Source organism: Eptatretus burgeri, chromosome 13 (genome assembly GCF_056783735.1).
Source record: "Eptatretus burgeri isolate ZD-2024b chromosome 13, Ebu_testis_v1, whole genome shotgun sequence".
Taxonomy (NCBI): Eukaryota; Metazoa; Chordata; class Myxini; order Myxiniformes; family Myxinidae; genus Eptatretus; species Eptatretus burgeri.
In genome coordinates, this window is record NC_140973.1 from 27,014,182 (window position 1) to 27,038,622 (window position 24,441).

A 24,441-nucleotide genomic window follows, 5' to 3' on the forward strand; every position below is an offset into this window, starting at 1 on the left:
GTTAGCTATTTTTCTGTTCTATCTTTTATTTCAAACAAACAGCATCTCAACAACCACGCCATCCCTGCCACAGCGCCAACCACACTACAACCATGCCACCTCCACCACCTACGCTACCACATCTTCGCAACTCACCATTCAATAAGCCCCGTGCGGTTACGAGTTCCGCGGAAGAACAAAAACCACCGATGCTCGGTGTTTTTTCCCGCCTGTTTCTCCCGTCTGAATTCTCCGCGCTCGGTGTGGTGGAAGTGTGATCCGAGCCGGGGGTCAAAGGTGAGAAAAGGTGGGGGCCTCTTTTTGGGGGAATAATTCCCTGGCCCTGAGCCCAAAACTGACTCCCCCGGCCCCCGGGTGGGGTGGAGGGAGAGCGAGAGGGCACGCCCCCCTTCGAGAGGCTTCTCCAAGAAGCTCGAAGGGAGGCGGGGCCGAAAACAGGGCGGAGCGAAGGGCGGAGCCCCGCTCTACAAAAGGCGGACAGCACGGACCTTGAGTTTTGAGTGTTTTCGAGGCTTCCGATCTCCTTGTCTTCGAGAGTTCCTGTGTTCTTCGGGTTGTTTGAGCTTCTGGGCTGGACGTCGTCTTCTTCTTGGCACTTATTGTCTTGTCGGGGGAAGAGGTCCTGCGTTCGCGGCTTGGCGAGCGGCCTGGCAACGGACGGGAGACGCGGCAGCGCCGGTTGTGAGGTGGACCTGCGCATCCGGACGAGGAGTGCCGGAGTGGGTTCGCCGGCCGCGAGAGAGGTCGGGGCCAGGCGCGACCACGCTGACGGTCGTAGGAGAGGGACTCACCAGCCACGAAAAGGGAAGTCGCGATTATTTTATTTTTCCTTTGCTTTTTGTGTAAATGCTTGTGGTGGCGCCGTCCGTGAAGTAGAACTGCGTAAGTGTTGCTGTGTGTCGGTCTGAGTCGGCAGTTCCACCGCGCGCACTCTCCTCACCCGACCGACTCGACTCTGCCACTCTCCTCGCCCGGCCGACTCGACTCTGCCACTCTCCTCAGTTCCGCACTCTCCTCGCCCAACTGACTCGACTCTGCCACTCTCCTCAGTTCCGCACACTCCTCGCCCGACCGACTCGACTCTGCCACTCTTTTTCGCCTTGTGCTCGCCTTTTTTATAGGCGGGCAGGAGAAGCCAGTATGCAAATATTCGGATCAGAATGACCTCGGGGGTGGAGCCACGCTTGCCCATTGGTCGGAGGAAACGGGGGCGTGAACCTCCTCTGATCCTAGAATTTACATATATTGACTTCACACACACGCGCCTGGAGGCGGGGCCAAGCCGCCCCGCGCTCACTAATTGGAGGGAGGAAAAGTGGGCGTGTCGCGTTTTTGATCCAAATTTTCCCTCGGAAAGGCCGCTATTTGCGCTCGCGGCTCGGTGCGCTCGGCACCAAATGCCGAACGGGCCCGAGACAGCCCGACGTTCAGTGTTCACAGGTGGTGCGGGAATGGCCGTAGAAGGAGAGAGGTTAAGGTGGTGGAGGGTTTTCAGTGGTGATTTGATGGTTATGGTGTTGTTTGGGAATGGCGGTGGTGCGATGATGTGGGAGCGTAGATGGTGGCGGTGGCCTGGTTGTTGTGTGATGGCGGTTGAGACGTGGTTGGTTCAAAATAAAGATAGAACAGAAAAAATGGCTAACTCAAAGCGTCGCAGCCCAGATGAATCACATAAATTCCCTCTGTACAACGGGTTTGGGCTAACTACACATGTACTCAGAGATATCTCACCTACGGGCCCTTCATGCTGTAATGCGAATTTCCACAGCCGTAACAATATGTATACCTGCATGCATATCGGCATTTAGATTTGGGGTGTAAAAGCAAAAAGCAAAACATTTTGCCTTCATTTTGATTATTTCTCTTGCCTGCAGTTGCACACTGCAATTGGACACTGCATGGATCCATGTACTCTGGGGCTAGTGCCTGGCTCAGCTCTGCTTGGCAGTCTAAAACAGACAGTGGTGACACTAGCCAGCAATGCAGGTGTGCTTCCTTCGGTTCAGGCTTCGGCACAGGCAGTGCTTCAAAGTGGCTGGTCACTGCTTCTTCCCACAGCTGAGGAGCGGGCTTGTGCCCTCTCCGCCCTTCTCCCTGGCACAGGTATGTTTGCTGCTTTGTTCTATTAGACTTCTGGCAAAAATACATCTGCTAAGTACATGTCTCATTCTCCCAAGTTAACTTTTCAGTCGAGGTAATCTCGGAAGTTTACATCACAACGGGGAAATGTATTGGTTGGAAAATTGACGTGTAATACAAGGGCAGTTCAAGGTTGAACTGCGCTTGACTTTCACACACAGAAATATTTTTCCAAAACCTGTAATGCTCAACATATTCTCAACATATTCCCCAGTAACATGAACACATTTGTCCCATTAATTAACCTCCGCCATCGAAGATGGATGGAGGTTACTGTTTTCACCCCTTTCTGTTTGTTTGTTTGTTTGTGAACAGTATTACGGAAAAACTCCTCGACGGATTTCGACGAAACTTGGTGGGGGGGGGGGGGGTTAGGTATGGTCCAAGGATCATGCCATTAGATTTTGGACTTGGTCCAAAATCCAATATGGCCGCTATGGTGGCCATTTTGAAAAAAAATTAGAATTTTTTTTTTGCATTTCTACATTTTTTAAGTGTTTTCCAACCCCCCCCCCCGAAAAAAAATTGTTTGAGAAAAAAAAAATTTTTGCAACTTTTTTTTCAACAAAATTTCGATTTCTTTTTTTTGCATTTCTACATGTCATAAGTGATTTCCAACAAAAAAACATGCCAAAATTATAATTGCGGCTGATTTTGGAACTTCAGGTGGATATACCCACGTAAAATCAATTTCTGTCTCAAGGAATCTAGTTATTATGAATGAATGGAGTATGTAAAAGTTAAAAGTAAAAGGGAAAGTTGCAAACTATAACTCTGTGAGCACTGTTGATGTCAAATTGAATGAATAGGATATCAGTTTCACTTGAGTGACCTAGCAGTATTGGCGGCGGAGGTTTTGCACTCTACCGAGTGCTCCCCTCTCGTTTGGAAGTGTTTTAATGTCAGCTTCTTGTAAGTCTTTGAGACAGGTAAGCAGCCAGATTGGGACAATGGCCTTCACCTTCATTGCACCAAACTTAATGCCACCAAAGTGTTTCTTCAGTGGCCGAAATAAGTTCAGATCATGAGATATTAGATCGAGAGTGTGTGGTGGATGGTTTGGTACCTTCCTCCCCATCAACATGAGTGTTGTTGTGACATTTGGCATTGTCATGCATCAATGCAACACCACCTTCTGTGAAGACTTGAGGATGAGACCAGATCATGAAATGGGTTTGAGGTCATGCATACATCATGCCTTTCAGAACTTCAGGGGGAAAAAAAACCACACACACACACACACACACACACACACACACACACACACACACACACACACACACACACACACACACACACACACATACATACATACATACATACATACATACATACATACATACATACATACATACATACATACACACACACACACACACACACACACACACACACACACACACACACACACACATTCTCTCTCTCTCTCTCTCTCTCTCTCTCTCTCTCTCTCTCTCTCTCTCTCTCTCTCTCTCTCTCTCTCTCTCTCTCTCTCATTAATAGTGAAGGTTGACTTTGAACCACCCTTGTAAATGTTGTTTATCCAACTTGGATATTTTGTATTAATGTCAACTTTTATTTAAAAAAAAAAAAATTGTGCTCATGTCACTGTGCAACGTTTTTGTTTTTGTTGGTCAGAATCAATCCTTGTTAACATTTTGCTTTGCAGCCACCTGCAGTGATGGAAGACCAAATGCTGGTCATCGCTTTATGACTGACCTTCTGGTAAGCAGTCTGATGGCTGATGGGGGCCTTGAATCAGCACTACATGCGGCAATTGTGGCTGAGGTGCAGGTAAGACATTATGGAGGTGTCAAAAAGCATTGCATGTTTATTAATTATTGTTATGATAATGCCAATTATTTTTTCTTGGCAATATTGAGGTTTATGGAAGAATGAGGTGACTTTGGGTAGAAAGCCAGTTAACTACCAATGGTGCAGTGGGACCACATGCAGGTGGTGGACAAAAATATGGAAACACCTGGGTAAATGAAGGTTACCAAGTATATATTGAAAGCAACGGCTTCCACACGTCAGAGCGACCTGATCAGTTGTGGCCCATGCATTAATTTAGCAAATACATCTCAGAATGCTTTAGGTCATGTATAAAAATGCTGCACAGATCTGGTTGTCTATAATTATGTCAAGCAAGGCTGCGAGAGGAGACCTCATTGACTTTGAAAGAGGGGTGATTGTTGAGGCATGTTTGGCAGGAGCTTCAGTGATAAAGACGACTCAACTTTCTGATGTTTCATGAGCAATGGTGTCTCGGGTGATGTCGGCATGGAACTCCAAAGGAAAGCATCATCAGCAAAGGGCAACAGTGGGCGAAAGTGCATATTCCAGTATCGTGATATTCGTGCATCAATTTGAACTGAAAGGCAAAGCAGGTAAGTAACTGTAGATTAATTGACTATAAATTTCAATCTTGGGCACGAGCAACCAGTTTCATCAAAAACGATCCACCGAGAACTCCACAGAGCAGGATACCATAGTCGGGTTCGAATGCACAAACCGCTCATCACACCTGGCAATTCACGTTTGTGAGTCCAGTGGTGCAAAGAGCACAGGCAATGAACTATCGAGCAGTGGAGAAATGTAATATGGTCAGATGAATCATCTTTCGCCATGTTCTCGCCAAACGGACGAGTGCACATGTGGCGCCAACCTGAAGAACTCTACAATCCTGAGTCCTTGGTTCCAGCAGTGAAGGTTTCTGGTGATTCTGTAATTTTGTGGGGTGCCATTTCCTGGCATGGTTTTGGTACACTCATTTCTTTAGAAGGCAAGGTCAATGCCTATCACTACTTAATGGTACCGAGTGATCATCTTCACCCCATGTTGCAGCATTTCTTTTTTGCCATTAGGGGTGTCCTCCAGAATGACAATGCCCCCATTCACAGAGCACGTGTGGTCATCTAATTGTTTGATGAGCATGACACTGATGTTATCCACACGTCATGACCTTCTCAATCATCAAATATGAACCCAATCAAACATTTATGGGATATTCTGGAATGATGCCTGAGACAGCGTTTTTCACCTCCATCAAACAGGTGTGAGTTGATTGGCTTTTTTGTGGAGTAATGATGCCGCATCTTTTCTGCAGAATTCCAGACGCTGGTGGACACTATGCCACGGCACATACAGGCCGTCCTGGCCGCACATGTTGGCCCAACACCCTATTAAGTGACTTTGCATTAGTGTTTTCATTTTTTGGGCCACTACCTGTATACAGACAAAAGGAAGATAATCTTTGAATGTGGAAAGAGGTGAGAGAGGATGGGATGTGGGTAGAAATGTGCGAAAAGATAATATGTAGGAATGTGGGATGATTTGAGATGGTAGTGTACCACCTCTTTTGAAGCATTGGAGGAAGAGTGCAACAGAACAGCCAAAAAAAGAACAAAAAGCAACAGAATGTTGGAGGTGTTAGGTGAGCCTGGATTTTGGGAGTTCAATGTGGTGGGTTTTAGAGGCTGAAGTACGGAGTGAGCAGAGGGAGCGAAATCAGATGGGAAGGTGGGGGTGGGGTGGGGTTGGTAAAAAATAAACAAAAATAAAAAAAATAAAAAAGAGTCCAATTGTTAAAAAAGAGAGTTCACCAACCTTCTACACTGTGATAGCCACAGGCTTATGTTATTGTATAAATGGAGAAACAAAGCATATCCATTAAGCACCATAGCTTCAGGGCCTAAATGAGTTTCCAGCACTGTGTGGGCTACTGGTGCAAAAGTTCTTTTCATACCACACTTCAGTATCTGCTCAGCAAATTGTGTAGGATCAGGCCCGTCGCTAGGGGGAGGCATTTGGGTGCAATGCCCCCCCCATGGCGCATCTGGTGCCCCCCCACTTGTACGCCACCCATTTATGCCCTGTTGCACCCTTTGAACAACTTAGTGTTTAAGGATGAGCGCCCACTGTGAACTTGCTGTTTAAGAGTTCACCTGTGTGAACTAAAACCCTTATTCCAGATGTTCAATGTGGTGAATAATAAGGCCTTCTTGGATAAACTGTTCTTTAATAATATCCTTCTTTGAATAACAGTCAAGAGATAAGTGTGCACTTCCCAGCGCATCTCCAAAAGCAATTGGCAAGACAATACAGTCCAAGACCACAAGATAAAAGATAACGCAAGCACCAACGCCAGCAGCCAAGACCTCGTGTCTATGTTGTGGGTGGTTATATATATATATATATATATATATATATATATATATATATATATATATATATATATATATATATATATCGTGGATCATTTAGTTTTAAGCAATAGCCAATCAGCGTATTCGATATGGAGACGCTGTTGAGCAGGTTACCTGATTGGTTGTAAGTTAGTTATAAATGTAATACAGTCATAATATGATAATATGATTAAGGAAAAGACATAAATTTACATTATTAAAGATGAAGTGCACGTGCACCACGTGACCTTCACAACCCGTCAACCCTCCATCTTACAAAAGTAATTTTATAATAAAAATTAAAAATATGTGTTTGCAATCGTGCTTACATTTGAAATTATGCAGATATAACCTGTTTTTCATGCATGCATCATTTAATAAATAAAACCGTCAACCGTCAAATCTCGCGAGTCGCGAGATTAGTGACGCGAGTCACGAGGGACGAATCACCGAGCGCTACCTTGCAGCAGGAGAAAAAGACTTGGATGATGGATATTCGAAAATGGCTCAGAAAAGGAAAAAATGCAAGCGACGAAAATGAAGAAGATGATGAAAGACATGTTGTGGGAGGAGTTGGAGGAGGAGAAGGAAAAGACAATCATGTTGATGAAATACTGACAGAAGCTGGCCAACCTGGCCAAGCCAGCAACGTCAGCCCTGCGGCTGGAGCCCCAGCGCAGGCAGCCGAGTTGCCACACTCGGCGGCGGACTCGGGATCGGGTGTGACTGTCAAGCCGCTTCCCGATGATCTTGGAAGTGAGAGACCGAATCAAGTTGTTCTACAGCGGTACCCTGGCCATCTGTTGTAGAACAAGAGTCGCTCGTTTGTGTCCTCGTGGTACCAGACTAATGAATGGCTGGAATACAGTGTGCAGACAGATGCAGCATTCTGCTATCCATGTAGGAAGTTTAACACCGCACGTGGCCCAGTGGACTCTACTTTCACAGTGCGAGGCTACCGGAATTGGAAACATGCCGTTGAGAAAGGCAGGGGGTTTCACAAACATTTGGAACTTTGGAAACAAACATTGGAAACATTCCTTCAAAGGAACATTTAACTTGTGTTTTGAGGTGGAAGGAGAATGAGAGGCGCATCGATTGTGGTAAGGAGATTTCCACACTCCTCAATGCTGACCAGCTAAATAGAAACTGATACTATGTATCTGCTCTAATAGATGTTGTGGGTTTTCTCGCCGAAAATCAGATACCTTTTAGAGGGAGCCTTGATAATTTTGAGGATATGTCAGACGGGCACAGTGGGCTCTTCCTCTCGCTTTTAAACTACACACTCAAAAAAGACACCGAGCTTGCCGAAATAATAAAGCATATCCCACGAAACGCAAGCTATACCAGTCCGGAAATGCAGAATGAACTGATCTGCACATTGAGTAATGTTGTGACGGATGCCATCGTGGAAGAAGTAGGCACATCGTGGTTTACCATCAAGGTGGATGGGACGAGGGACCCCACTGAATGTGAGAACATATCAATCATCATTCGCTTTGTATCCGCATCAAATGAAGCAATAGAGCATCTACTCACAATAGCTACAGCCGACGCTGGAGATGCAAAAACATTGACAGACCTAATAATTGCAGAGCTGACAAAAACAGGACTTGACACATCAAAAATATTAAGTCAGGTGTACGACGGGGCTTCGGTAATGGCTGGGAAGCACGGTGGGGTGCAAAAGTTGTTGCAAGAGATATTGGAAAGAGAAATCCCCTATGTGCACTGCTTAAATCACCAACTCCATGTGGTAGTTGTCCACGCACTGGCAGCAGAGAAAGCTGTCACTGATTTCCTCGAGGTTTGTTGTTGCCTGTACAAGTTCTTCAGAAAGCCCACTGTTGCTGCACAGTATAAAGGTGAGCGGTTAAAACGACTTCTTGATCAAAGGTGGACGGGACATTTAGCCACCTTGTCTGTGATCATAGGATCTTTTAAGGATATCACATCCTTACTGTCAGAGATTGATGCAGAGCGTGCCTACGGTGCAGAGATGAGGATGGAGGCTATTGGGCTTTTGCGGGAAGTCTCTGGGCCTGCCTTCATGTTCATTGCTATCTTTGTACAAAAACTGCTGACGTTGTTAGATGGCCCTAACAGACTCTTGCAGGCAGAGGACATGGACTTGCTAACGGGGTTGGAACTGGTGGCGAGTGCTACAGAGTGCGTAAAGAAACTCCGCTCTGAGGATGAGTTCACTGATCTGTGGAACAAGGCCAACGATGCTCGCACTTCTACACCTGCACCACCAAAACGGAGACGCACAATGCATAAGAACTTGGAACAGTTTGTAGTTTTGGAGACGACAGGACAAAACAACGACAATGATAAGACGGAACCGCAGAGGGTTTTTTACAGCGCGATTGACACTGTGCTTGGCGAGATCGCTCAGCGCTTCAGTGAACGCAACACACAACTTGCCCGTTCACTCGCTGCCTTGAATCCTGAAAATGGCACGTTTTTGGATCCCCACTTGCTCCAGCATATCATGACATTAACAAAGTCAACCATCAGTGAAACAGAGTGTGTGGTTGCAAAGCAGTTTATTCACTCACAGACAGAAAAGCAGCCAAACGAGAGATGGACAACACAAAAACTCCTCTCAACATACCGCAAAACGCTGGAAGCCATGCCAAGTGTAGTGACTGCGATGAGACTTGGACTAACATTTGGTGCGTCCACTGCCATGTGTGAAAACTCATTCTCAACATTGAGGAATGTCTTCACTGACCATCTACGGTCCATGCGCCATGCACGCAAGGCACAACTGGTACAGCTGGCCTTCGAGAGAGACCTCACAGGGTAAATGCCTGAATGAATGGAAGGAGAAGGTCCTCAGAAGATTCCACACTGAGACGCGTCGCCTGCAGCTCTTCTGACAGCGAGTACAGCGGTATAAAAACTATACGAGGAGTTCAGATTGTGTGTGTGACTGCTGGTGATGCGTGTGTGGTTGTGGTTGCAGTGTGGTTGTGGTCAGCACCCGCCATGGTCGGCTGCTTTGTATTTCTGATGTTTAAGTTAAATGTTGTGTTTGGTGCTTTGCATTTCCCATATCTAGTGCTTTGTGCATAACCTTACCTCTGTGTAATTGACTGCTTTAAATGCGGACCTTGTGGTATCTTCAGGCTGGTCGTATTTGCTGTTGATAGTTTAACGTGATGATCGCAGGTCATAGCCTACTGTATCTTATTTCAAAGTGCACTGATTCTGGTGCCAACCTCCCCCGTTTAGTCATTGTATCTCTGGTATATTAATTTTCTTATGCCAATTCTTCACAACACCTTGTATAAGTGCACCTGAATTGGTGCCAATTGTCTAATCATTGAATATTTGCATTGTGAATGTGCCAGTTTGTTGCGGCTCTCCTGCATTCGAATAATTTTAGGCCAAAAACATCGGAACATATTAAATCTAGCTGAGATCAATTTGGTTAGTATGCGACGGCAACCTCAGTATAGATGTGTCAATGCTGCATCAATACAATAGTATTCCGGGTTATCAAAAATATTTAATATAATAATTGTGCCCCCCCCATCCAGTTCATATGCCCCCCTTAATACTGAGTCCTGGCTACGGGCCTGTGTAGGATGCTTATGCTCAACACACTTCACATGAGGAAACCCTGTCTCTCCTCAAATGTGCTGCATCCATGACTACTTGTGCAATCTACAAGAATCTTCAGGATTGAAGGAGGCAGACTAACAAGAAAAAGAAGAAGAATAGTCAGTGGTATTTTTGTGCCTGATGGTTTCTCCATTAATCATCGTTCTGTCTTCCTGATTCTTCCCAAGTCCTAGCTGCTTCATCTGTATTCATTTATCTTATTCTTAAGATTGTCTAATCGTTTCCCTGTGTCCGTTGCTGCATCATACTGGCTTATTTCCTTCAAATGCATGGCCCAACATGACGTCATATGCTCACCCATGCACAGAGGCACACTGAAGTCGGTTTGGGGTGAGGAAGCAGTCCCCCACCCTCCATTGCTCCTTGAGGACATTCCAAATTCACAAGTGTACACTTGCATTTATTTTTATTTTGGCAAGCAACAAATCTACACTTTTCCAGTCCAATGCAGCCAATCCATCTCTCTCCTTCATACAGGAATTGGAAAGAAAAACATTATTATATTGTTACGAATTCGCGCCCGTCGGCGTGCGAACTGCCGCCTTCCACTAATAGTAGCAGCTCGCCCACCGGACGGACAATTCAGTCGTGACCCTCCTGGAACTATCGCTAGGAACCAGTCACGGGTGGGGGTTTAACCTCACCACAGCCCAGTCCGCATTCTACCCGCGCGAGATGGGGTGAATCGCCGAATGTCGATATACCTAATTACTCGTGCGGATAACCCACCGAGGGGCTGCACCGCGCAGCAGGTCGGCCTGGGACACGAACCGCTTAAGCGGTCCGTTCCATTCTAAAGCGATAACCGAGCGGTGTTACCGCCGACCTCGACGGATCCGATTCTCTTAACCGGGCGTTCAAAACCCACTACTCATTCCACGATGTAAGATGGCTTTTTAAAAGGGAAATAGGACATGATGAACGGGTAGCATTTCACACAAGGACATTTATTAACAAGCACACATCACAAGCAAGGCAGTCATGCACGTATTTACAAGCAAGGCAAATAGAAAGCAAGGGAAAGCACTACGACCGAATATTCTTATTATTTCACAGGCACTTAACAGGTTTACTTAATAGACATGGCGCCACAGCATGCACTCAAAAACAAAGGAAAAGAAACACAAGAATAGACCCCCTCACAGACAAGGGGGTCAGGCTGGACCACTTGGGTCTTTATGACACGGGACCTGGGAGACCGAACGGGTCCCGCGAGACCGTGGCAGATTACCTGCACCCTCGTGGTGCGATGGTCGGCGAGCTCTCTCCGGCACTCTCCTCTCGTGCGAGCCTCGACCCTGGACCACCGCTCACAACCCTCACGACTTGGCGCCCAGAGGGAAGGCACCCGGATCTCTAACACCACGGAGCAGCAGCAATCCCCAATGCCACGAAGAGACGAAGCTCCCCCGAAGAGACAATACGACTCGACGACCAACAACCCCCCGAACCTGGCGTCTCGTGCGCCCTTTTAGTCCTCAGGTTCCAACGCCTGACTCCCCGTTTTCGGCTCCGCCCCCCTTCCAGCTCCTACAGGAAGCTTCTAAAAAGGGGCGTGCCCTCTCGTGCCCCTCCCCGAGTGCCACCCGGGGGGCGGGGGGCAGAGAAATCATTCTTGGCTCAGATCCAAGGAAATCATTCCCCCAAAAAGAGGCCCCTCCTTTACATGACCTCTGACCTTTGACCCACATCGCACTTCCCCCACACCAAAGCGTGGGGAAACAGGCGGGAAAATCCGCGCACCATCGGAACTCCTCTGGTTTCCTTCGCGTTGCGCTGGCTTTCGCAGATGCTACTCATTGGTGCGTGGGATTGTGGTTTCGTTGCTTGTAGTTGTGGTGTGGCTGGTGGTTGGCGTTGTGGTTGCGAAGGTGGTTCGGTGATTGGAGTGGAGAAGGTGGTGAGGCGATGTTGGTGGTTGGGAGTAAAGTGGTGAGGATGGTGTGGTTTGTTGAGAGGCGCATGTGGTTGTGGTGGAGGGGTTGTGGTGGAGGTTGCTGTGAAGCGGTTGTTGAGAGCGACATTGGTGGTGGTGGTTCGGTTGTGGTTGATGGTTGAGGCGATCGTGGTTGTTGTGATGGTGGCGAGGTTGGCGTTGTGGTTAAGGTGGTTGTTGTAATGGTGGTTGAGACGTGGTTGGTTCAAAATAACGATAGAAAAAGAAAAACACTACCTCCAAAGGGTCACAGTCCTGTGACACGAATAAATCCCATTAAACAATGGTGGGGAAAGCTATCTGAACACTCATTTACCGGCATAGCTAATCTAAGGAACCTTTATGGTGTATTGCGAATTTCTACAGCCGTAACAATATTACTTTTGCCATCGAAGGTAGACAGAGGTCATATTTTCACCCCTGTGTGTCTGTGCGTTTGTCTGCCTGTAAGCAGGATATCTCAAAAAGTTGTGGACTACATCAAGCATATTGAGTTTGATGCAAGATTGAATTTAAAAATTTTTCTTTCTTGTTGTCCACTTGTTAAAGGTTGTGTTTCAACAATGCTTGTTTTCCTTGGTGAACCTGAGTCGTACATGCATTGGGAATCTTGACTGAAAATTGAGCAATTGAAAAATACTTTGTATGTTGATATACTTTGATCATTCATCATCACTGTCTCCTTTCTTTTGGCACAGGATATTGAGGTGAAAAAAGAGGCACAGAAGGAGAAAGAGATTGATGAACAAGAAGCAGGAGCTGTTTCTGCTGGAGAAGTGGTGACAGATGAATCGCTGGACCAAGTGGAGGAGGTGCACCTAAACAAAGACATGCTTTCCAGCAAGCTTTACTTGAACCCATCAGACCCAGGGAATCTGCCATTGGTCCAGTTGGTACAACAGTTACTGAGGTTTGTAAAAGCTTGGTGTTCCTTTCTTTCTACAATCTACAAGCCTTATGAATTGGCTTTTTATTTTAATATAAAATTTAGGGTTACGGAAGAACAAGGTGACAAGATTTTTTTGGAAATGCACCAACATTGGGGACAGTGGGACAACATCTGAACTCCACAAAGGAAGGAATGAACTGGGTGAGAAGAGGAAAGCTGGAAGGAAACAAAGCATCCTGCATGTAGAGGGTAAGGGTGGGGAATGGTTAATGAAGGGAGAAAGGATAATAATTAAGGAGGGAGAATGACATCAGCTAGTATATAATATACTGCCACTTTGAAGTCCTGGATTTCAGAGCAAGCCTGGATTTTTTCTGAGGGTATTGCAAGGAGGGGATTTCAGCAAGGACCCATATGACGGGGAGGGACTGAAGGATGACAGAGCAAAGGACATATTCCATTTATCAAACTGGTGTCTAATCATTTTCAGATTAGCAGAGAGAGATGCAGCTGCTGTCTCCTGATGGATGAAAGAGCAAAGGACACACGACTGGATTTGAGGCAGTAGAAAACAGAGGCCACCAACCTGCATGCAGTTTTGAGAGGGCAGCAGGCCCAGTGTGTTTACTACTACTTTGGGAGATGCCAATGCGAGAAAACCTTGAATAAAATGACATTTTTTGACATCATTTAATGTAGATTTGAATCCACTGTCCTGGTTTCACTTCATCATTGAAAGATACTTGTACGATGCTTTTATAGGGATTGAAGTGTGAGGGAAGAACAGGAAAGAAGTGTTCATGGATAATTCAGAAGGTCATACTCTTAAGGGAAGAGTATTGATTATGAGGGATTTTAATTTGCCATGAATAGATTGGGGATAGGAATAGGGGAAATACAGAGTGGATGACGGTTTTATATCTCTTGTCCACAATTCATTTTTTAACCCAGTTTGTAGAAAAATCCACAAGCGGGAGTGCAGTGTTAGATCACTAACACTGCACTGGCCAAAGAATAATCTCAATCTGATGGAGGAGGTGAAGGTGGGAGGGCATTTCGGGACAAGTGACCACAACGTAATGTGTGCATTGAGTTTGAGTTCAGGATAGTAGAGTCAGGCTGTTGGATTTTGGGAAGGCAAACTCTAAGGTTATGAGGAGAGGGTTAGGTGCTCTAGATTGAGGCAAACATTGAGGGTATGAGCATTTATTTATAAATGCATAAGCATGAATGTAACAGCATAAACAGCATTTATTAGGTACAAAATATGGCGACTTGAATCAGTCTCACACCACAATTACCAAAATGCTTCAGTCACATTTGGCTCGGCGGCCGTAGGATCTAAAAAATCTACGGCCACTAGCAATTATAGGGCGGCCGCAGTATTTCCACGGTCACACAATGGAGCAGTCACATATGTTTTTATTTTTTGGATTTCCCAACCTTGACCGAAACCAGTACCTGCAGAGCCTAGCAGCCGCATGGCTGATGAAGTCGCCATTGCAAGGATTCTTCTTCTTATTATTATTCCTCTTCCTCCTCCTCTTCTTCTTCCATGTTTCTTCATGCGGCGGCCTAATTCAGCATTATCTTGTAAAACAAGTAATCTATAATTATGTACATTTTTCTCCTCATTGATAATTAATTAGTTCGGCGAAATGTGACCCGGAAACGATAAAAATGTTATCGGACAAAAAATTAACGGACATTATGGGACTAAAAAATCGAGTTATCGGAAGTTAACTGGTCCGATAACGATAAATGGAGGTTAACTTCCGATAATAGTCCGATTAAAAAAAGTAAACTTCGATAATTATCTGTTATCGGATTATCGCTTTTGTGCCCAACACTGGTGGCAAACACCTATACGCCGATCTCTAGCGGTAGCGCACGGTCGACGCAGACTGCCACGGAGGCCGTATGTAGGACACACGGCGGGCATAGGGGAACCGTGCGTTGACCCTGCGTTGCCCGCAGGTAGTCACACAGACCGCAAGGCCACCGTACGTTGAACACGGGGACGCCTTAGGACTACCCTACGGCGACTGTGGAAATAGTGCGGCCGCCGTAATTTTTGGGGGGTTGGCAAAATTCATTTTTCATTGATAAGAGCCTACGGCAGCCGCACGAATAACGCAAGCCCACCGTACGCCCTACGTACGGTCGATGTGGAACACATCTATGTCATGGCTACGGCTTGTCGAATTGCTACGGCCAACCTAGAAATGAAAAAAGTTATAACTCCGCACTCTAATTCCACAGAGACCCCTACGGCCTGTAAAAGATAGCCATACGGCGTAGGGCCACCCTGAGGCCACCTCAGAAACTCTGCGGCTGCTGCACGTTTCTGTCAATTCAGGGGGGTACGGCCGCTGTACGTTTGTCAATTCAAGGGGGGGGGGGTACGGCCGCCGTATCCTAGCCGTAGAGCAAATGTGACTCATGCTTTAGTGTGTGATTCAATCGGGTTAAACAGAGGATAGTTAATAATTAGACAAGCCAAAGGAAAATATGAGAAGGATATGGCCAAGAATATTAAACATAACAAACAGCAAGGCTTGTTTGATGACCTTCTGGTGAAAGAGGGGTGAGACTTCTTTTGATGAGTAATCGGGTGAGAGTGTGAGATTTCCCAGGTTTAAAGGACATATTCCATTTATCAGACTGGTGTCTAATCATTTTTAGATTAGCAGACAGAGATGCAGCCGCTGTCTACTTCGCAGCGGCATAGTGTACTGTGCAATACAATGTATCCTTTGCAAAAGATGAGAGGATTTTCCAGAGCATCAGAGATGTCAATTATAATGCTTGAAGTCGGTTTGATGTAATTGACATATTTGATGTAATTGACGATGCTTGAAATCATCAGGGATGCTTCCATTGATCCCATCGAGCTTGAACATGCAAAATAAAGCAATGTGACCGGATATAATATTTTGGAACAAAAATGAAAAGACAGCATTGCTAATGGAGGTGTCGGTAACCTTCAATTCTAGCCAAAACAATGCAGAAATCAAGAAAATGTCCAAAAGTACAAAGACCTCAAAAATGAAATAAAAAGACCCTGGAAGCTGAAGAACGCTAAAATTTTACAAGGGATAATTGGGGCGACAGGAATGATGAAAAAGAACGTCATAGAAGTTCTTTAAAACCATTCCTGGGAATGTTACTACAAACAAACTACAGTTGGAAGCTGTTCGGGGCTTGGTGTCGATCCTGAAAAGAGCCCTCAGAACAAAGGTTTGAGAAGAGAAAAATTCACAGCTTGGTCCATGAATCCATGATCCCTTACTGAAATGGTGGTGGATACTTAGAGCCCTGTGAGGACTCCGTTCCACCTTCTGAAATCCACATATGGAGATAATCAAACACACACACACACACACACACACACACACACACACACACACACACACACACACACACACACACACACACACACACACACACACACACACACACACACACACACACACACACACACACACACACACACACACACACACACTTTAACTGACTAAAATCAGTTGAATAATGGACATTAATATTTTTTGCTTCAATTTTGAATGTATTTTTAATCATGTTATTCTCCCATCCTTTTTGTTTTCCCTTCAATCCACATTGTCCCATAAAAATACTAGATCTATATTTTCTGGTCTCGTATTTTCATTTTGCCTCAACAGGAATGTTGCAGCACAGACTGTTGCTTGGCTTAAGCGTTTGCCCTCTGCTGTGGTGACCATGGATGGCCGTAATGCACACCCTGAAACTCGTGAGCGCTCTGCTTCACTTGAGCTGTTGCTGCGTTTTCAGCGCCTTCTCCTCGGTCGCTTTTTTCCAAGGGCGGAATCTCAGCCAGGGTTTGCTACTGGTAAATCTCTGACTTTCAGGACCGGTTTTGAAAAGTACTCCCCTTTATCACCCCACTAGAGATGCGAAGTCTGTATCTACTGTATGTTTACTATTTTGACAATTTTTATTTTTATGCCTTCGCCAACCAAGTCGCCGGAGCCATTCTGTTTTCTGGTTGTCCATCCGTCTGTTCGCCCGTGAGTCCGTGATTCGCTTTTAAAATCATTTTTTCTGCAACGGCTTGTCCGATTGACATGAAATTACCACCATAGGTGTGATTACTCGGGTACAATGTTTCAATGATAATTATGACATTATAGGTCATGTGATGTAGCAGCCATGCTGGAAAACAGGGAAAAACTTTGGGCCTCATTATCTTCAAAACCGCTTCGTGTAAAAAATTGAAACTTGGCACAAGTTAAGCACTCCCTATGGGGAATAAGTGTTGTGAACCATGATGTCATCGGCGAAGTGGTATCCCCGCAGAAATTTGACACATAACGCTTTATCCGATCAGTATAAAAATTTTTGAGGGTCATCTTGGTATAAATTGGTCGACAGAAAAAATTGATGACATCATTGGTCATGTGGCAAGGAAAGATCATGGTTTTGGATGGGGGAAAACATGAGATGGTGGTGAACTGCTGTTTTGAAGACCTGGAGTGGAAGGGTGGGATTGAAGAGAGTGTGGAAGTTTGTTCCAAAGGTGGGGGCTTAATCACTCATGCAAGCACTCCAATTCAATGGTTGATGAGGAACAGTTGGCTCGGCTGTCGCTGCATACCATGAAGGATCCCTTTAACTTTAAAGCCCTTCACCGCGCACGCAGCAGTGAATGAAATAATAATAAATCCGCCATTTTGCCTGCTCGTCTGTGTATGTCACGTGGTGCATCGCTTTGGGGTCCACGCAAACCTTATAACTTGTCGAGCAGTGAATGCATTCAATCATAGAGCTCAATGAAACTCTTTAATTTGGGCACGTTCCTAAATTTTTTGTTTACTCCAATGTAATTCTCCAAACAGTAGAAAAGATAAGTTTAATGCTTTGGAAATTTCACATTTTCTTGTGTATGTATGGAGAAGGAGGGAACATAGCCATGCTTGCTTGAAGTAAACAGGTATATGGGATGAGTTATGACTCGTTATTTCTTTAAATTATCAGATTTCACAACAGAGTTCGACACACTTTGACCAGACGATATCCAATCCTCAAAATTGAAATAATATTTTGATGATATACTTTTAATTATTCCATGAGAGTAGATTGTGGAAAATTGTATCATATAATGCATTAAATCACTCCAAGCTCCTCATTTGAAAACTATAGTATTTACAAAAGCGATGCACACAACAATTCGTTGCTGTGATGAACATATACAGCGTAGGTTTTATGGTTTTGGAGTTATGGAGGACACACACACACACACACACACACACACACACACACACACACACACACACCCTTTTATTAATACAATTATATATGTATGTATGCAGTGTATATATTGTTGTGGAAATGGCCCTTAGTGTGTTACTAAATATAGGATTAGCCCAGATCCCCCATTATATGGCCAGGTTGTTCGGTAAATGGACGCTACATGTGTGTCGGGAGGTGTAAGAGGCATGTTCATTGTTCGTACATTGGTGCTGGACCTTGGGGTTCTTCTTCTTCCTTCCTCTCTCCGGACAATAGTCCCCGCCCAGCGCTGAGAGGGGGAGTGGCCTTGAGAAGGAAGTGAAACTGAAGGGAGGAGCCAGTCGGCTTGGAGGCAAGCGTGCACCGGGAAAAGGTGGTGAAACTGTGAGCGCCGAGGTGGCGCCGATCGGCTGTACACGGGACGGCTGTGTTTGTTTTCGTGAGGAACGAGCCGAAAGAAAGGCAGGGAAGGCACCAGAGAAACGACGAGTGTCAAGTCGCGATCTGCTGGATGAGCCAGTGGGCTTGGAGGCGAGCGAGTGAAGGAAAGGCAGGGGCGGATCTGCGACGAGAGCGCCGAAGTGTGGTGCGATCGGCATTAGGAGGAACTGAACCTGAGGGTCGTGATCTGCTGTGTAGGGGACGGCTGTGTCTGTCTGCGATCTGCTTCGTGAAGGAGGCAGGAGAAACGACTAGAGGCTGCCTGCACGTCGAGTTGGCGATCGACTTTCATGAGAAGGTCCTCGACACGTTTGTCGATCGGCCTGCCGGAGCCCAGCACCCTGATTTGGCCTTGTCTGGTGAACAGGCCAGGCTTGGACTTGTGAGAAACCAGCTGAGACCCACCATCGATCTGACAGTCTTGTGCCGTCGACATTGCGCGGGGTCAGAACGCGCTGAGGAGGGCGTGCGCAAGCGGTTCCTTGAGAAGAAAAAGTACGGCGCCGCCACCTTGCCACGCGGTGTGCTTGAGCTTGGGTCTCGAATCCGTGGACATCGGCTTGTCACGAGCCACATTCATGCTTTTGACACTTTTCTCTCGTCCATGAAACATCGCCAAGTACTCTGTGTCTTGTCTGCATGCTGTCCGTGTCTTGTTTGCATGTCGTTTAAGGTTTATCTCGTTAGAGTTCCCTTCGAAACGCATAATCCATAGCTCCCAAGTTCAGAACGGGTTACAGATTAATTATAACAATGTCGTGAATGCTTTGCTTGTGTCGTGTTCCTTGATGTCCCCAATAAATCTGGCTGATTCTTATGAAGTTGCCGCTTAGAATTAATTCGTGCTGCGCCGAGGAACGATCCGCTCGATTTGGATATAAAAACCAAAATGGTTACAGACTGGTAGACTCCGCTCGGTCTCTGACAAAACCAGTCTGTAATCGGGGTCTATTCCCCCAGCTGGCAAGGTACAGGTGTATTTTGGTATCGTGGTTCGAGACGCGTAACCTGAGAATTGTGCTGAACCAGCCGGCGTTATAACTCCGGAGACGGCGGTGGTTAGGGTGGCGCCGAATCTGTAACATTTGGCTGTCGAAAGTGGGGTGCGAAAAACCAAACTGGTTACGGACAGTGATTGACACCATCGTCCGAACCCCCCCCCACCCCCAAATCCATAACAATATATACTGTGTGTGTGTGTGTGTGTGTGTGTGTGTGTGTGTGTGTGTGTGTGTGTGTGTGTGTGCGTGCGTGCGTGCGTGCGTGCGTGCGTGCGTGCGTGCGTGCGTGCGTGCGTGTGTGTGTATGTATGTATATATATATATATATATATATATATATATATATATATATATATATATATATATATATATATATATATATATATATATATATATATATATATATACATATACATATACTGTATATGTGTGTTTATGTATGTATATGTATATGTATTGTTGCGGGGCCGCGCGTCGGCCACGGGCACGACTGCAAGCTGGAGCTGCAAGTCGGCCCGACCGATCACCCGGAATTCAGATTGTACTTCTGCGGAAAACTCCGGAGAATACAGGTCCTTTGCTTTGGACCGTGAAGCGTCAATATTTCCACCACGTGGTACAGGGTTAGGCCAAACAAAAAAAGGAGTTTGTTTCCGGTTTCCTACCGACCCGTTGCTTTTATATGCGACCCTACGATTTTTGTTTACAATTTGGACTCTGGCGCGTTTGACTCGGGCGCCGCCATTTTTAATCCCGTGTGTTACGTCAGTGAGAGTTTCAAAATGGCGGCGCCTGAGTCAAACCCGCACGAGGACTGCTTTGTGGATCGGTCTTTTCACGGTTTCACCTATTGTGGTGGTGATGATGGTGACGGTGTTGATTTGGTGGTGGGTGGTATGGTGGTGGTGGTGGTGGTGGTAGTGGTGGTGCAATAGACTTGCAAAAATGCACTGGACTTGCTGTTAAACTTTTAATATATTGTTGTGGATTTCCGCCACTCCGGCGTGCGGGTGACCGCCTTTAGCTAATTGCGGCCGCGCGCGCCCGCCGAACGTGGAAACCCAATCGCAGCTTTCGGATCAACGCCGAAATCCAGCTACGTGTGTTTTTAACCGCACCACAACCTTGTCAATGCTCTGCCCGCGCTACAGGGTCGATCGCCGAATTGTCGATTTACCTAATTATTCACGCGGACAGACTACCGAGAGGTTGTACCTTAACGGGACCTGCTCGGAAATGAGCCGCTTTAAGCAGCTCTTTCCGTCTGCGATTGCCGAGCGGTTTATTATCGCCAAGCCCCGTTGGACCGGATTATCTTATCGGTGTTAAAAACCAGCTATTTATTCCAAACGCAATTATGGCAGTTCAATGGAGGAAGGGACGCAACGAGCAGGTGAATATTCAAACAATGGGGGTATTTATTTTACACATTTGCAGTCAATGAAGCAATGGGGGGGGGGGGTGGGGGAGATGGGGACAGGACACGAGCAAAAAGACCTACAGCCTTTGTTTACTCAGTATGTACATGCACTTATAACAATCCTACTGAAAGGACAAGGCGCCACAAACTTCCATGCAAAAACCCCAGAAAAGAAAAGGGAAAACTGGGCCCGTAAGCCTTTAATGTTCCTCGGAGCTTGGGAGACCGAAGGAGCTCCTCGAGACTGTGCAGGTTACCTGCCACCTTGTGGTGACTCGCTGGGCCCTGGTTCGGCGACCCTCGGTGTCTCGACTCGCACTCCGCTGGACTCCACCAGTGCCTTCAACGGCGCCTCCAACGGCGATCCGGCTGGTGACTCCTCTCCGGCTTCAACTCGACCAACTCCTCTGTCCAATTCCACTCACTCCGGACTCCAACACTCAACTCTGGCGCTCTCCACACTGACTCGCCAAGGAGACCAAGGAGAGAGACTCTCTCATCAGCTCGCCAACCGCCCACTCTCTTCTCCACATCAACTCAGTCTCGGCGTCTCTCCAATCACTCTCTTGCCGCCTCCCAACGCGGCGTTTTATCGCCCCGGGGCCTTTGCCCTCCCCCTTTCTTCCCAGCACGCGGGACAAAATCCTTGGGATCTCCGATGGGGACGTGCTTACGCCTTTTTGAGGGCCCCGCCCCAACCGTCATATCTGTTTTCTTTTACGAGTCTCCCCCAACACGTCTCCTGAATTATTGTGTCCTCACCTGTCTTTATCGCGGGCCGCACAGCTGTTGCTTTTGTTTGTAGAGGAGGGCTGGTGTGTTGTGGAGATTGACGAGGTTGTTGAGATGTCGTTGTTGCAGTGTGGTTGGCGCTGTGATGGGGATGGCGTGGTTGTTGAGATGTCGTTGTGGTGGTGGAGGTGGCATGGGTGTAGTGGTGTTGTTGAAGAGATGCTGTTTGTTTGAAAGAGATGTTGGCGGTTGTGTAGAAGGTGGTGAGGAGATGTTGTTTAAAATAAAGATAGAAAAGAATAATACTACCTCAAGATTCATAGCCCGGCACACAAATAAATCCCTTCAGACATTGGTGGGGAAATCTAATCTGGACACACACTTATCGACATAACTGATCTTCAGGGAACCTGAATGGTGTTCTGTGAATTTCCACAACCGTAACACTACCCCCTCCCCTTTTTACAGACTCGTACCGAGTCGTCAAATTTTCGTGTGCCTTCATGTGTAAGTTTTCCCCTAGTACGATCCCTGAGTAAGACATTTGGTGTATCCATGTCCCAAAAGTAAATAACCTACGGGTTGCGTAACTAACTAAACAAACTCACTCATACAGACGACTTAACTAAAATTGCCGGCGCTACGACAAACATGTCGGGGGGAGAAAAACTCATTTACAATTTTAACTTGACTTATAAATGTTACACTAAACCATGGCCCAGGACTGATGGACTCTGTGGGGAAAAAGGGCATGGCAAAGTTAGTCGGTATTTTAGGGTGAGCGCTCCGCAGCTGAAGGTCGGATGTCTTCGGGGCTTGTTCAAAAGGCCCCGTTGTCTGTCACAGAACCTTTTCATGTCTTCAGCTGCTGGAGGCAACTCACCCCAACCCGGCATGCCATATGCCATCCCACAGGCCATTTTTGAAGCAGGGAGCCAGGCTGCCCAAATGCAGTCTCTGGCTCATGAAACAAATGCAGGTATGAACACAACGGTGCACGGGCTGTACCAATGCAGTCCCCGTGTGCGGCTGCCTGCAGGGCAGTCCCTGCAGAACACTGGATGGGCACTGACGCAAGCAAACACAAAAATGAGCAGATGGATTGATGAATGGAAAACACAGTGCACGGGCTGCTCAATGCAGTCCCGTGGTGTAGCTGCCTGCAGGGCAGTCCCTGCAGAATACTGAATGGGCACCGACGCAAGCAAACACAATGGTTGGCGGGGCTGCCTGCAGCGCAGTCCCCGCAACTTGCGCGATGATCCTGGCGCACATGGTAATGGATAGAACAGGGGCAAATGCAAACATAAGGGCTGGCAAGCATGGGGTCAAGGCAGAGGAAGGCAGACAAGGCATGGCAAGGCAAGGCCGGAACAGGCCGCTGTCGCACAAACAGGCCGGCATACGAAGCTGGCCGGCCTCTTGTCTCGTTCTGGGGGTTTGTGGAGGGAGTGCGGTGGTCCGGCCGGTCTGAAAGCAGGCTCGGACCGACCCTACTGTCTCCCTCCCAACCTATCGCCTTTGCCTGTCTCTGTCCATACCCACTCCCTTAGTTTGTCAAAATCCAAATTTAGCCCCATCTTATTTTTATTTTATTTTATTTCCTTCTATAATTCGTCTCCCTTATCTCCTTTATTGTCTCTGTCCGGCTAACCTATCGTCATCCGAGCCTACTCCCAACCCCTACGTTCCCCTCCTGGAGGGGAATAAAGGAGAGCTTGCATCCTGTCTCGAGGCCCAATTAAGCCTCAGAATGGCCTCCTCAGATCTCAACGATCTAACCCAAAGTGGGTCCAGCGGCCTACCGAGAGCGAAGGGATGGATGGTGCGGAGGGGTAAACTTCCCTATCTCCCCTAACATGTATTACACCTTTAACTGCCCCGGGGCTTTCAACAACCGCCTCTCACTTAATCTATTGGTTCTAGCAACCAGGATTCCTGTTGCCTGTGATGGTGTCCTCACAAATTTGGGCCAAGCCCTTAAATTTTCCCTCGTGCCCTCGCACGGTTTCGTGGCTGGGCAGCGCGGCTCACTTGGCAGGAACTACCCTCTGCTGATTCTCCAACTATGGCACCCCCGGGCCCTGCGATTGTCTCCGAGCCTACCAGCTCCCTAAAACCTGGGGAGTGCCCTACATGGCTACTCCCCCTCGATGCTCACATGGCAGGCTTGCGCCACGGGCCCCTTTCCCCGGGTGCCCGTGCCCACAACACTGCCCACGTGGCTATTGGCGCTACGGGCCCCGCATCATGCGGGCCCACCCGTGCCCACTACGCTATCCCGGCCCCTCTTGGACCCTTGGCCTACCGCGGCCGACTAGCCCGGTGTCCGGGGTGCCCACTAAGCGATACTCACCATTCGCAGTCACGCTCCCAGCCCGTCAACAGGACTCCTGCACCCCTCCAAACGGGTTTCGAGCCGACATTCTCACCAACAGCAAAACAACCTCCATTTTTTCAATTTGGCTAACCCACTAACTACCATTACTCTGACCCCAGGGTCCCTTGGGTGGGAATCGCTCCTCCCCCAATCACGTATCGCACCATGCATACCACATTTGCTCCATTCACTCAGGCCTGCTGGCCCTCACTCACTCATTGTGTTTCAATCCATTTCTTTCCATCGCTGACATCGCTGAACACTGCCATTCTTCTCACTAAATCCCTCAACTAACTCGTGCTCCCTCGTCATCTCTTAAACTCATAGCACGTTCCATTTAACTCTGCGTAGCTAAGCTATGTCCCCACTACACACTCAAAGTCTGTCAGTGTCCTCAAAAGGTCAGGTC

At 47.0% G+C, this 24,441-nt stretch overlaps 1 protein-coding gene across 2 annotated transcripts in view; it reads left to right on the forward strand.

Moving 5' to 3' along the window:
* HERC2 (HECT and RLD domain containing E3 ubiquitin protein ligase 2) overlaps positions 1 to 24,441 on the forward strand; it is a 600,800-nt gene that overhangs the window by 69,941 nt on the left and 506,418 nt on the right. For both annotated transcript variants that reach the window (XM_085851823.1, XM_085851824.1), the window contains exons 18-21: positions 1,875 to 2,103; positions 3,809 to 3,933; positions 12,597 to 12,808; positions 16,471 to 16,658. In XM_085851823.1, coding sequence (XP_085707949.1) covers positions 1,875 to 2,103; positions 3,809 to 3,933; positions 12,597 to 12,808; positions 16,471 to 16,658 — 754 coding nt within the window. The remainder of the gene's footprint in view (positions 1 to 1,874; positions 2,104 to 3,808; positions 3,934 to 12,596; positions 12,809 to 16,470; positions 16,659 to 24,441) is intronic.